A 15,353-nucleotide genomic window follows, 5' to 3' on the forward strand; every position below is an offset into this window, starting at 1 on the left:
TCCATCAAATCTGAGTGAGATCTTTGCCGGGTAGAGTAATCTTGGTTGTAGTTCTTCCCTTTCATCACTTTAAGTATATCATGCGACTCCCTTCTGGTTTGTAAAGTTTCTGCTGAGAAATCAGCTGTTATCTTATGGAAGTTCCCTTGTATGTTATTTGTCATTTTTCCTGTGCTGCTTTCAATAATTTTTCTTTGTCTTTGATTTTTTCCAATATGATTACTATGTGTCTCAGCGTGTTTCTCCTTGGGTTTATCCTGTATGGGACTCTCTGCACTTACTGGACTTGGGTGGCTATTTCCTTTCCCACGTTAGGGCAGTTTTTGAGTATAATCCCTTCAAGAATTTTCTCAGGTACTTTCTCTTCTCGTTCTGGGACCCCTATAATGCAAATGTTGGTGCAGTTAATGTTGTCCCAGAGCTCTCTTAGGCTGTCTTCATTTATTTTCATTCTTTTTTCTTTATTCTCTTCTGCAGCAGTGAATTCCACCATTCTGTCTTCCAGGTCACTTATCCGTTTTTCTGCCTCAGTTATTCTGTTATTGATTCCTTCTAGTGTAGTTTTCATTTCAGTTATTGTATTGTCCATCTTTGTTTGTTTGTTCTTTAACTCTTCTAAGTTTTTGTTAAACATTTCTTGCATCTTCTCGATCTTTGCCTCCATTCTTTTTCTGAGGTCCTAGATCATCTTCACTATCATTATTCTGAATTCTTTTTTGGAAGGTTCCCTATCTCCACTTCATTTAGTTGTTTGTCTTGGGTTTTATCTTGTTCCTTCATCTGGTACATAGCCCTCTGCCTTTTCATCTTGTCTATCTTTCTGTGGGTGTGGTTTTTGTTCCATAGGCTGCAGGATTGTAGTTCTTCTTGCTTCTCATTAAAGTCTTTTTAGTGATTGGTGCCAGAACAATTAGATAAAGATATGAAAAATAAATAAATCTAAACCAAAAATTAATTGGGATGAATCATGGATGTGAAAGCTAAAACTGTAAAGCTTCTGGGAAAACAGAATATCTTTCTGGCCTTGGGGTAAGCAAATATTTCTCAGAGAGGACACAAAAAATACTAATGTTAAAAGAAAAAATGATCAATTGAATTTGATCAAAATTAAAAACTTTTATCACTTCCTGGGAAAAATCATTTGTGATACATGTATTTAGGAGAATATATCAAATTTATATTCAGTATATATCCAGAATTTATAGGGATCCACAATTCAATAAAAAACTAAAATATACAATTTTAAAAAATGTACAGTAATCATGAATAAAGAATAGACTTTTCCAAAGAAGATATATGAATGATGAATAGGTGTGATCAACATCATTAATCATCAGATAAGTGCAAATCCAAAGCACTATGGAATTTCCACTATGATGGAAAATATTTAAACATCTGACAACACCAAATGTTGCAAAAGTATGGAACAACTGGATCTCTCATATTTTTCAAGTGAACGTGTAACCCCCATTTGAAAAATGTTTTGGCAGTTTCTTATATAAAGTTCACTATATATATATTCCATGACCTAGTAATTCTGCTGCTTGTATTTTCCTCAGGGACATAAAAATATATGTGCACGAAAAGACTTAGGAAAGAAAATTTATAGCAGATTTAGTCATAACAGTCAAAACCCTGAAATAACCCAAATGTCTATCAAGAGGAGAATGGATAAATAAATTGTAGTGTACTCACAAAATTGAACATGACCCAGTAATAAAGTAAAAATGAATGAATGTACAACAAATGGATGAATCTCCAAAGCATTATATTATGTAAAATAAGCCAGATATAAACAATATATAGTCTATGTTTCCATTTGTATGAAATTGAAGAATAGACAAAATTAATCTATGGCTTGCTATTGGAATAGGGTGGAGGTGATTGAAAATGAACATGAAGGATCTTTATGAAGTGATGAGAATCATCTATATCTTGATTGAGGTAAGTGGTTATATATGTGTATACACTTGTCAAAATGTGTGGCATTATGTACCTAAATCTGTGCCTTTAACTGCAAATTTTACTTTAATTAAAATATAAAATGGTAGGGGTTTGACTGAGTGCTAGGGCTGGCTGGGATTTCAGCAGTGCTGCAGAAATTCAGTGAATATTCCAGTGAATTGGTACCAATTTGATGTACACAATGAAGGCAAACAGAAAACTACTGGGTGTCTTCTGCCCCTTTTCTTTAGAATGTTTTGTCTGCTCTTTCCCCTCCATGTCTCCCTCTCTCCATAGAAAGCACTCTCTCTCATACACCTCATTCTGAATAGGGTGAAAATCAGGAAGTAATTATCACAAGAATTTTCTATTTTAAGGTTCAGTAAACTTATGTAATTATGTGTTGAATGAATGAACTCCCAGCTATTAAAAAAAAACCCTGATAATTAATTAAAATGTTTTCTTATAGAGAGTTATGAGAGCTTGCAGATAATTTTAACTAAAAGGATTGAGTGTTGCTGTCATGAGTATACGCAGTTTACATAAGGAGATACTTATCTAAGATTTTCCACCTTTGTCCAGGACCCTTCACTTAGCATTGCTCTCCACAGTGGTTCAGCTATTACTTTGCTCCTGCCTCTCTCTTATCTCACAGTTTCTGCTTCCTGGTTTGGTCCAGGCCCTGTTCAGATGCTGATGCTTAGTTCCATGACCCCTTTAAGACTGCTCCCTTGAAATCGGCTGTTGCTCTGACTCTCCAACTTTAAGCGTTGCCTGATGCAGATTCACCCACTGGTCTTCCCAGCATTATGGAGTATATTACATGCTCCTTGGAACCCTGTTCACCTCACTTGTCCTTCCAGCCAATCTCTGTCAGTAGAAAACAGAACTGGAGAGGAGGACAACAGGAGAAAACTCATGAGAGGGACTTACGCTTGGGAATAACAGAAGATATTGTAAAGAATGCTATTAATTGTTGAGTTTTCTGCAAGGACAACATAACTCTGTTGTACAGTCATACCTGTAAAAATGTGCTGGTGGGCAAAGTGTAATCAGTAAGAGATGTTGAATAATCTATCAGTACAAGTGATTAGCACTAATAGCAAAACTCTAAGCTCAAGGTATATGCTCAACTATGTTTTTGCATAGCACCACATCACAATATCAAAAGTTCCAAAATTCCATTAGTATACTTTAAATTATATCCACTAGAGGAAAAAAAAGCTGCTGGGACCTGTATTTTAATGAATACTCATGACTATAATCATCTGTTTCATGTTGTCTTGGAATGTAATGACAGTTATAAGTAATTCTCATGAGGTCCTCCTAGGTAAGGAATGCCTACATCTAATTTTAGACATTTAAGCTAAACATCAGAAAGTAAATGTAAAATCCTTATAATGGAGACAAACCAGGTTTGTATATCTCCTGTGGAGCTTTAGAGGTCATAAGCTATTAAGTGTACTGTATCTGTCCATTTGTGGCTTTTTGTGCCTTTGACAAAAGCTGTTTATATGGAGTTGTCCTTGTAGTAGTAAGTAGGAAGATTTTACTTCCAGTAAATTATTTTTCCTGGAACAAAAAGGCAGAAGAAATCCTTCAGGGTCAAACTTCTCTTATTATTACTTCAGTGAATCTAAAATTACATTATCTCTGTTCCCCTAGACTCTGTTGTTACATCCCTCAATATGGTCAAGTCTGATGGGATCCAGATATAATTGTAGATCTATTTTAAGTGATGGTATTTGGCTCCAACTTAATATACACAGTGCACTCAGCAGTTCTGACTCTAAATACATCCACTGAATCCACTTTTCTCTTCCCTTCAATTGCATTCTCAAAACAAGACTCCGATTTTCTTCTATCAGAGAACAGGAATAATTGCACAATAGATCTATGTGTACTTAGAGGCTGATTGTAGCTTATTCTATCCTAATAGATGACATTTTTAAATGTGTTGATGTTCAAAATGATAAGCACCAGTATGATATGTATCATCTTCGATTATCAACTGGTTGGTAACTCTCACCAAGGAGCTTTTATGCAGAACAGCTTATATCCAAATTATTTTTGTTCACATTCCAAAATGCATTCCCCCACTGTCTTCACCCTGTCCTACCCACAGGCCACTGGTAAATACTTTCACAGGGCCCTGGTAGGAATTGTGTGTCATATGGAAAAAGGTTAATAACCACTGTTACATAGTTGGATGGTTTATAAACAGGCAATATACAATATCGAATGATAGTGTACATCATCGTGATTTTGTTTGTAATTAAATGTGTGTATTTGTGCATATATACATATCTGTACTTTTTTTTTTTACGATGTGTGTTACTTTCCTATGAGAAGGGCAAAAAACAAATTTAAAATCTTCAATTGTTTTTTCTTTGTTTCTTTTGAAGATAATGCAGCATGTTTAAATTTTAATGTGACAACTCACACCTGTAGCATATGTGGTGTTTTGCAAGTAATTTGTTAAAGTGTTTAAACTTGGTAATGATTTTTTTATAAAGGAGAGTAGATTCAGGGTTAGTCGTTTCTGTTTACTTCCATTCACTTACACATTCACCAATTAAAAAGAAAGAGTTGGAGTTACAGATAACATGTGAATGTCATAACTCACAGTCTTTCCTATAAACTCTTCCATACCCAGGAAAACTTGTAAAGTATATGGACATCTGACCAGTGTACCAAGGCAGAAAAAGGTCAGTGATCTAACAGACAGGTGTCTTTTATAAATCTTCACAAATCAACCCTTAGTAACCCTTTGTTAAATAAAACTCCTACCTTTGTTTAATGTCATAAGACATAATCATGAAGATGTTTGTATTCTCCACTATTTTTGTGTTTCTTTAGACTTTGTTTTCTTAAGGAAAAGTAAACTCTTTATCTTTTGTTGCCTTATAATTTAATATTTCATCTCATGAACTTGAAAATTTTAAAATTATTTTCTCCCTGAAACATCATTTCCTTTGCTCATCCTAGGAGGCTAACTCAGAATGTATATCCTTGTGTGGTTTTTAGATTGTTGTTTTTAAAGTCTTGGTATAAATCTTTCTTCCTCCTTTCCAAAATGGTCTTTACTGGTACTTTACTCCTTAGTCCACCTGTACTAATAGGCCAGTTTTAAAGAGTATCTTTTTTTTTTTTTCTGTTGCAATTTCTTTATTGAGGGAAAAGGAAAATTTTTTTCCTTATAAGGTAATAAAATACTGATTAGTCTTGGCAATTTATTTGACTAAGCAACTTTAGAGTACTAAAACAAAAATAGTTCTTTAACATTTATCAAATAAGTAAAAAGTCAGCAATTTGTTACAGCTTCTGAAAAAAATGGTAAAATTGTAAAGCAGAGAAAAATTTCCCAAGCCATCTGTGTATTTTTCTCCTTTATTAAGGGAGAAAAATATCTTCATGAGTCTGCTGAAAGATCATCTAACATTGCAGAGGTAGTCCTGGAATGTCTTAAATCTCCTTTCTGTTGATGAATCCTTTTTCAGTCTTCCTATGCAGAAGACTATTTAAAGTCCTATCACACAGCAGCTACATATCTGGTGCAGTATAGCCATAATTGGTTCACTTGTGCCTGATGCAAAAGCTCTCAACTCCCGGTCTTGCATTACATTATATACAAACTTGTCCTTCATCTAATATATTAAAAACTACCAAATAATCTTCAGAATGTCAAAGCTACAAAACAGATACATATAAAGTTTTTTGTTTGTAATATACATATCCCAAGTTTCCATTTTCTGGAAAAGACAGAACCCAAAAGTTATACATTGTGAAAGCCACTTTACAGGTGGCTTTATTTAGATGACCCAAGATGAATTAGTGCCATTATTGTTGTATAGCTGTGAAATAGATCATCATCCTTTACCTCATTACATTTCTTCAATATAAAGTTTCCAGTGACTATGCGATCACATCCAATTTCTCCATTTCCAAAGAAGCCAAATAAAGGAACACTAGGAAAAAACTTTCTAAATGCATCAGCCTCCACATTCCCCTTGTCTCTATAATACTGAAAGCCCCTACCAACACACGCAAACATGAAGCCAATGGTATTCTGCTCTGGAATGTTGGCTGCTTTGAGGCGCTGCATCGCAGCCTCAGCAGTCTTCTCGTCATTGACATCCTCATTGAGAAGCACTGTGGCACTCTGGATACGATGTCCACTAAATGATAGTCCAACCACACCGGTGGCATCAATATCCAGAGGGGTCTTTTCAGAGGTCAGCGATGCCAGGTTGTCCACCTGGCCTCCAGCCAAGATGACATTCATATCACTGAAAGTGCTCACTACATGCTGCAGATAATTATTGGCTCCCACTTTACAACAATTATAGCCAAATACAAGGACCACACGAAGCTCAGGGTTATCTAAAAGACCTACTTCAGTGAGTTGATGCCTTTCTAGTGTTAATTTCTTTGGATCCATAATAAAATGAAAGGGTTTTATTTTTATTCCTTCAATTTGAGGAAATAATAGAGCAAAACCAGATTCTCCAATTTCTATTTCCTGAGGTGGATTGCTACTTGATCCCATTGGAGTCACTCAAGCTTTTCAGCTACCACGCGGACCAAGCAATGCTCCTCCAGGTAGCCGGCAATCGCCAAGCGCGCGGAGATCCAGGTCACACTCCGATGGGTTCGCAACACTCTGCGCACACACTCCCTCCATAAGCGACACACGCTGGGGACGCAAACGCACAAAGGGCTGTGAACGGACGTTCACTTCCCTCTCTCCCGCGGCTCACAAACCACCGGCCCCCACCACCCATTAGCGCAACTGCAGGAGATTCCTGCGGGATCCAAAGTCCCCGGGAGGGGGAGGCGTCGGGCGCCGGTTCGGAGGGAGAGCCGGGGGCAGAGAAAACCTGGCTCCTCTGGGAAAGGTCCCCGGGAGCACTACGGCCGGGCTTAAAGAGTATCTTTAACACATTGGCCTGGATAAGAGAAAAAAGGCATAGTTAACTTGCATCACTGCAACTCTGAAGAACCCAGAGGTACAGAGAAGGAGAAAATGTGGTTGCAACTAGAAATTGCACCATTTGGGCAGTTCTCAAGATTGCCAGATTGTTGGACAGCAATTAAGCACCATATTCTCCATTCAAAGCTCTTTCCTGTATTGTAGGGTCTGGAAACCTAAGAACTACATTTCCCCAAATCCCTGCCAGCAAGGCTTGAGTTATATTTCACAAGTGAGAGATACTCACATGAATTTTGGAAAGCAGAAGAGAAACAAAAGACATTACTGAGTCTATGGGAGGGATGAGCAGGAGAGTGGCTTTAGCAGGAGGCAATAACATTTTCACAGATAAATTTATGCTTATTCCTGTGTATTGTCCACATTGCTGCTGTAGGTATTCGTTGTGGTTTCCTGCAATTTTGCACTTCCTTGTTTCCTCAATGTCAGTGGAGGATTTTCCTAACTTTCACTTTTCCAGTTCCTCCAATGGTTTTGCAAGATTTTAATTTCCTGTATTAAATGACTTTTTACTGGAAATACCTGTGATCGCTTCTCCTTAGCTATCTGAATCATGACTAATAGACTTCATTGGCTGCTACATGCTTCCCTTGTACAAGGTTCTAGATAATTCTGAGTGAGCCATAAGTGGAATCTATTTATAGAGCTCCTTCAACTATGCCAATGTCTATCCTTAATGGCCTTCAAAAAATAAAGCCAATCTAATCTTGAACAAATATGCACCTTTACTGGATTCCAGCATAGCTAAAACCTTACTTTTCTACAAGTTGTATGATAAAGATGGTTTCCTATCGTGTAGCTTATCATTTACATCCTTATGGATGTATCTTCAAATCTGCTTTAATATTTACTTGACTCATCAATTCAATTTCCTTGATGGATATTTACTGAGCACTTACTTGGTGCCAGGAACTGCAAGTACCTGTGATAACACAATGATTAAAACAGTCCTGGTCCTCTGCCTTCATATGCTCTATATGTAGCAAAGATTGGAAAAAGAGAGAATCTGCAAGGGGTAAAACATATAGGTACAACGAGGTACTATACATCCTTCCAAGTCATAGAAAGATTTTGGCATAAGAATGATGAGGGGAAAAGTGATTTGATAAAATTTGAGTTTTTTGAAAAATCACTTGGCTAGTGGGCAAAGTTGGATTGGATAGGAAAATGATGAGATATAGAAAGAACAATTAGGAAGTTGCTACATTAAACCAGTTGAGAGATATAGGGGTCTAGGGAGATAATCACCGCCTGAACTATGGTGGGGAGTACAGGGATGGAGAAAAGTGAATTGATTCAAGAAACATCTAGGAATCAGCACAAAATGTGAGAATTAATTGGACATGTGTTATAAAGAGACAGAAGAGACAAGAGTGACTCCAAAGTGCTTACACTTTTGGGAACTGGGTGGATAGCAGTGTCATGACTGGGACAGGCAATACAGGGAAACAAAGTGGAGGTGGGGTGGGGTGTGGATCAAAATGGCAGGTTCTGACTTAGACACACTGGGTTTGATCTGCTGGTGAGAAACTATGTGGGCACGTCAAGTGGGCTGATAGAGGTTTGACGTCCAGAAGAAAGGTCAGGTCTGAAAATAGAGGTATATTCAGGCATTGTCAGAATATGGTTTATATCTGCAACCACAGGAATGAGTACATTGACTCAAGTTCATGTACAGACTGGAGAGAGCACTAGACTAACTGTGTAGGAGCCACCATGATTTCCCTTTCTTTAGTTGTGTCAAAGGCTATCTCATCTTGGACAGGAACTCTGACATAAATTAACACACATTTCTCTAATTTCCTAAATTCTTTTTATTCAACAGATAAAATCACTACATAAAAGACATTTTATTAATGAGTTAACATAATTAATTAGATCACAAGTATTAATTGGATTCTAATAATTTACTATGACAACAGGTGATACAGTAGCATGCACATTTCCTACAGTGTAAGAATTCTCCAAGAGGAAAAAAAATCTTTGAGCACAATTATCTATTAGCATCTTAAGCAAAGTAACTGCTATTTAAAAGACAAAAAGCTTCTTCTGGGACAGTTACGCCAAGTCCAAGAGAAAAATGAATTATTCAATTATATGTTACAGATATACATTATTTGTCAACTTCTTATTCAGTCTTACACTTAATCTAACTTCCATTGTTTTCATTCTTTTTCAGTATTCCAAAAGTGCAGTCTACTTCAAGACCAGTCTTTTATTTCTAGCATGAAAATAATTCAGTAAGAGCCATAATACGAATTTTAAATGTATCCATAAAATAAGTTGCTCCTGTTCACAAAGTTAATGTTTATAACTAAATGCAACAGTCATGCTGAATTTACTTAAAATTTAAGGAATCTATTCACAAATTCAGTCATACTTATAAAAAATATGATTACAATGAAACCTCATTAACAACATTCAAAGAAGTACAGCTATTTTAATATCTCAATTATTTTTCATGAATGTAATAGGGTTTTAAGCATCTTTGGTTGGATAATATTGAAATAAAAATTGTATTCACAAAATCATTAAAAGAAAAGTATTACAGCATCTATGTTCCACTATTTATAGGTAAAATTTTATTATGTATATATTCAGAAGTTATCCAAAAATATAGCTAATTATTTTGAAAGGAGGATAACTTATGTTGAAACTGGTCCAAACTGAACATTTTTAAAGTGGAATGAATGTAATGTTTTTAATAGTTCTTACCAGATGGGTTCCATTTTGATGAAATTACATTGTTTTATGAATCATGAATGGGTCCATGGAAGATGAGTTTCAAAAGTAAATAATAATAACACTGCAGTAAACACATTAGAGTATGTACCTGTGCAAAAACTGCTTACAAATAACCGCAAAATGCCACAAAACTATCTCCTAATCTGATTTAATTTTTAGTGAAGACAAACTCAGCTCCAACATAGGAGTAAAATGTGTTCAAAAAGTTACAATTAGCAATGATTAAAAGTATTGTGTGGCATGCTTACTTGTTATTCAAATAGTAACTATACAAAGCAGGGACAAGTTGAAATGAGAAGTTAAATGATGGCTTACATTTCTCTGAGAATTTCAGCCTTTGATTCTAAGTTGAAGAAACTTTTCATTAAATGTGCATTTGGTTTTAAAAAACAATTGGCTAACTGGGTGGTAAAGATTCCCCCCATCATTTGCCAAAACACTAATTACATAGAAAATTTCGGTTTATTTCCTTGAAGTCATTCAAATAGTTGGTAACATTTACCTGCAGTGTTCTCTGATGGTTTTAGTCCATAGGAAGAATAACAAAAAGGCAAAATACAATAGAGAAGAGTCTGTGGCTTTCTAGGGAAATTGGTGTTGACAGCCTTTTCATCAGATGAGGGGGGAGCAGTGAATTATACGTCATCCCCGTTCTATGCCCTAATGTGATTTTAAAGTCAACTTTTTTACCCACCACCTCTTAGCAATGCTGATAACACCAACTCCTTGTTCATGTTTCCTTCACTCTGGGAAACAGTCAAAACCATTTCTCTCTGCTTTTATTCATAATTCAACCTACAATCTAAGCAACTGTAAGCAAACTTTTGTTGCCTTGTCTTTGAATTTGAGTGTTTTTACTAGACTCTGACAACCAGTTTTCCATGAATTACACTGCAGATGCTTCCATTCAGATGCTTCCTTAAAATGGGAAATGAGGATGCACCTGCACGCCCCACTCAACCAGGTTTACAGCTCTGGTCAGAATTCATCCATATATTTTCACATGGCAGTTGCCTTAGACGTTGGTAGCCTCTGTGAAAGAATCATTAGGACCATTGTTCTCTGTGGCTTCCAGGTTCTTTTTAGCCTTGAATGTCACAGATACCTCGGAGTGAATGGCGTCTAACCTCTGCTCACAGCGGAAGGCTGAGAGGAAAGCTTTTCTGTAGTTGCTGTTCATCCAGCCATAGAGAAGGGGGTTGGCAAAGGTGGAGCACATGGCAATGATGTGGAACACAGTGAAGATAAGTTTGTACTCCTTCAGGTCCAAGACTTTGTTGTCAATGTCGACAGCAAGTTGGAAGGCATGGAGCGGCAACCAGCTGACTGCAAATACCACCACCACACACACCAGCATTTTGGTGGTTTTTTGCCTCCGCTGATGGTAGTGGTCATTAGCCGCTCCAGGGGTGACATGGTTCTTAAGTTTACTCCAGATACGAATATAGGAAACAGAGATGATGCCCAGAGGCAAAGCATACAGGATTAATAAGGAAGAAAGACTGTAGACAGTGCCATAGATGCTCTTCTCCTCACCAGGCCACTTCTCAGTACAGGCCACAATCTCAAAGTCTGGAATAATCTCAATCAGTGAATACTCCCGGAAGATGGCCAGGGGGCTTGCTAGCAGGGCACTGATGCCCCAAGCCAAGCCAATAATCAAGAAGCTGATTCGCTTGGAAATCTTGCTCTCCAGGTGGTAGACAATGCAACGATGCCGGTCCAGGGCAATTACTGTCAAGGTGATGGTGGACACTTGTACTGCCAGGCCCTGGGCATAAGGCACCAAGTGGCATAGGACGGGACCCATTTTCCACTCCCCCATTAAGGTGTAGGTAAGTGTAAATGGTAAGCACAGGGTGTTCACCAGAAGATCCGCCACAGCCAGATTGGCAATAAAAAAGTTGGTTACTGTACGCATGCTCTTGAATTTGATCACCACATGGATCACCAAGGAATTGCCAATCACCCCAAGCAAGATGATGGAGCAATAGGCCAATATAAGGACGATCTGTACCTCAATCAGCTTCGTGCTGTCTATAAGCTCCGGCTCAGAGTTAGGGGCCAGCTCCCCTCTAGGAGTGGTGTGCCCTGGACCGAACTGCTCCACTTTCATTTCTTCCACTGTCTGGTTCTCATCAGCCTCTGCACCTAATGGGCCCATTTTCATCAACTAGCACAAGAATCTACAATTTAAAAAATGAACAAATATGGAACGAGGAAAACTCAAGGGTGCAAGGAATATCACAAATGGGTTGGTTTCATTTTGGTTGGGGCTCAAAGTACCTGTCCTCTGATCCCTAAATTTGCATAGAGTAGAACATTTCAATAAAGTGGACCCTTAATAGGTCTATTCACAAATATGGATGAATTAAATCAGATCCCTGAAATGTATATTATGAAGGCAAAATGTAATGTCTATAGTATAGACACAATTCCTTTGTGAATGCGACCAAATTGATTCAATCCATTTTAAGTGAGATGGATATTACAAACATTATCAATTAATTTTATAACTGCTATAAATTCATCAAATTAATTTTAAGGTAGATAAAGTTTGCTTCAATATCTTGACTGTTTTACATTTATAAATATAGCAACTAATTGCACAGAAAAGAGACAAATATTAAAATCCTTTGCCTGGTGCTTGGACTTTAGGAGCATAAAATATTTAAGATAAACTGAGCAGATTCTGTTTCATAGCCAGTTTTTCTAATGTAGGGATTAGTGTTAAAAATAGGTAGGCTGTGTAAAACAGCAGCTTTTTTTATGATCTGAAATAAACTTCCTACCTGACATACAGCAGAATCCTACATAGGAACTGTATGAAAATATGTCCAATCTGAATTTCATCTCTAATCCCTGAATACAAAAGTTTTAACACCTTTCTTTTCTAGTCACCCACCTCAACCTCAGAATCCTTCTGTGTGCCCTACTTAGGTCAATACTATCCTCATTAATTAAGCCACGTAAAGCTAAGAAGCAGGTAACTACACAGGCTTTTTCATCTCCTTTAGCCCACATGTTTAAGAGAACCCTCAGACTATTCTTAAATATCTCTCCCAATGGTCCTCTTATTTCTACCACGTTAATTTTGTCCTTCTTGATTTCTTACTGTAATAACTCTAATAGTTGTCTAACTTATCTCCCTTTTCCCTATCCTTCCTTTCTTCATTTCTTTCCTCATTCATTCATTCATTCACTTAACTAATATAATTAAGCATCTACTAAATGCCAGAGGTGGCTCCACTCTCATGATGCTTATACTTATTCAAACGTGCATTCAGCAAGTATTTAAAACCCACTGTCAGGAATTAGGATTTGTGCTGGGGGAAAAAACAACAGGATAGTGCCCCTACTCTAAAGCTCTTACATTTACTGAATAGAGCATACTCTGACATTAAAGTGTTTTTTCTGAAATTCAGATGTGATCACTTCATTTCCCCAACATCTCCAAATTGCTTCAAATAATACTAATCAGTTTCTAATATAAAGTTACCTTCTCAAGTCTATAAAAACATCCGGAGCCCAACATCATAATGGTAGTACTTTTTGAATATGCTCATAATGAAAAAAGGCTGCCACCATTAATTCAGAACCTCTTTGAAATGAATTTGTTTTTTATTAATCATAATCACATCTACCTACATTGGTAGGTGAGTCATATTTATTCATGCCACAGACAATGTCTGGCTGAGTCTGTTTGCTCAGCTCCATTCTTCCCCTGATGCTGGAGGGCTGACTCTTGTTGACCATATTTCCAGGTGCCCAGGACATTGGGATGCTGGCTGCACTTGGCCAACAGGAGGCACTGGCAGGTAACTAGGAGGCAGGAGGAAGGGAGAATCCAGAAGCCACTGTACTCTTCTCCCTCCCTCTCTCCTCTTACCAGTGCCTCAGCCATCCCTCTATGGCTGGCTCCCACGGGAATGGCCTGCAGTGATTTTGTTTCCAGTGGAGGCACAAGGTCCCTGGATTCAGTCATACTGCTTTTTCCCTGTGTCCCTCTATCTGGAGGTAGTAATGATTCTTTGCTCTTGCTAATCCCTGTGTGGCCTCAACATCCTCTGCTTGGCTTCCATCACTTGTGTAACCAATTTTCTGCGTTAAATTCCTTCTCTTTTGCATTCTTGAATAGGTTCTGTTTTGCATGATCTGCTGAGCTTCCCCTGCATATATGCTTTCATTAATTTGCTCTCCCACTACAGTTGCTGCATGTACAGGCTGATAACACTGACATACACAAGAAAACCCCAACTCCACAGTATGACATTCAAAGCTTTCCTTGAACTCAACCCTACCTTCATCTCTCCTGACATCTTAGGATATACCTGATGCTTCTGTCATACCAAACTACTTCCAATTCCAGCAACACATCAGCCTTTCTCATGCCTCTCTGCCCTCCCTATTCACTTATCTCGACAACCTGTGCTCACTTCTAATCCTGCAAGGAGCACATGACACATCACAGTTGTTTTCCTTCAGCCTCCTCACCACAGCTGTGTCTTTTAGGACAGAGTCTGGATTGTTTCCATCCATTGTTTAAATCTTAGCAAACATGGAAAGCACAATTTTACTGAATAATTGAGGTCAGCAAAGTACAAAGTAACAATTTTGATCCTTTCCTTTACTGAAGATAATTGCTTATATAGGATTCTTGCTCTGATATGACATCTCTGTGCTTATTTTCTTGTTCTTAATCAGGTAACCACCTCTACAAGAAAGTTGTTCCAAGATATAATCTCTGATTAGAACATTAAAAATTGTTAGTCAGTACATACCACAAGGAAACTTTCTCTCTCCAAGGGCTTAACACACACACATACACTAATAGTTGCTTATCACAAAGATGATAGAGATTTTCACATACTCGTGCATTTTCTTTACTGATATATTCTCATTCTCTCTGCATACATTTCAAATAGAATGTTCTAAAGAGTCCAGGCCGCCTTTTGCACTTGCCTCCTTTCTTTAGTGATTAGAGAAAGTGGAAACTAACCATTCAAATCTTGGAGTGTTTTATTTGATGGGCCCTTTCATTTCCCTTAGACTAAGAACGAGACTCTACAGAGCACAATTAGTCAATCCTGACAAGTCTTTAACAGAACTAATGAGACTCCAGAAGGTCTGAGTTTGAGGTTTGCAGCAAACTAAATTGGGAGCAAGCCCAAGATTGAAGGTTATTAGGAGCATATTTGATTTATCAACTTATTTTGCTTTTTCTTTTCAGTCTCATTTTCTTTATTCACTTCTTTAAAGCTTCTCTACAGGAATGATTATTGATATACAGGGTATTAGCATGTGGATTCTAATAGCTGTTCGCAAGCACACGACTGGCCTTCAACCAGGTCAGAGTGTTACCCAGAGAATGTATCATTTTATGACTGCATTTCTGGAAAAGTGGAAGAGGATAAGAGAGTACACAGAGGGAGTCGCCAGAGTAAAAACTCAAAAGCACAACAATTCAAAGATGAATAGAAAAGGGGAAAAACGTTTCCATGAAATAAGGTAAAAATGAGACATCACACTGTTCAAGACATTCAAGGAGAACTGTGAGTGGTAGTTTTCTTGAACGAGTGAATCATTAGAGATTCAGTTATAGAACTATTTCTTCATAGATAGGAAAATGGCTTCAGGACTTTTTTCCCCCAGAGAGTCAAAGAACTTCAAATTA

General features: G+C 37.5%; 2 protein-coding genes across 3 annotated transcripts; both read right to left on the reverse strand.

Annotated features, from left to right (window-relative positions):
- Window positions 1-5,717: 5,717 nt before the first annotated feature.
- On the reverse strand, window positions 5,718-7,489 carry LOC307185531 (F-box only protein 22-like; the record flags this gene model as incomplete). Its single annotated transcript, XM_079919836.1, is given in 4 exon segments — window positions 5,718-6,498; window positions 6,501-6,667; window positions 6,709-6,893; window positions 7,457-7,489. Coding segments are annotated over 4 exon segments (1,131 nt in total). The 3' UTR covers window positions 5,718-5,752.
- A 3,205-nt stretch (window positions 7,490-10,694) lies between these two features.
- NPY2R (neuropeptide Y receptor Y2) lies at window positions 10,695-11,849 on the reverse strand (the record flags this gene model as incomplete). 2 transcript variants are annotated; one of them, XM_079920461.1, is made up of 2 exons in its annotated part: window positions 10,695-11,413; window positions 11,753-11,843. In XM_079920461.1, the coding sequence occupies 2 exons, from the start codon at window positions 11,841-11,843 to the stop codon at window positions 10,695-10,697; spliced, it is 810 nt and encodes a 269-aa protein (XP_079776587.1). The 2 variants fall into 2 exon arrangements, with proteins under 2 accessions (XP_079776587.1, XP_079776586.1); XM_079920460.1 differs by having other exon boundaries at window positions 10,695-11,849.
- Between the last annotated feature and the right edge of the window lie 3,504 nt (window positions 11,850-15,353).

The sequence above is a fragment of the Stenella coeruleoalba genome (genome assembly GCF_951394435.1).
Source record: "Stenella coeruleoalba genome assembly, chromosome: 4".
NCBI lineage: Eukaryota > Metazoa > Chordata > Mammalia > Artiodactyla > Delphinidae > Stenella > Stenella coeruleoalba.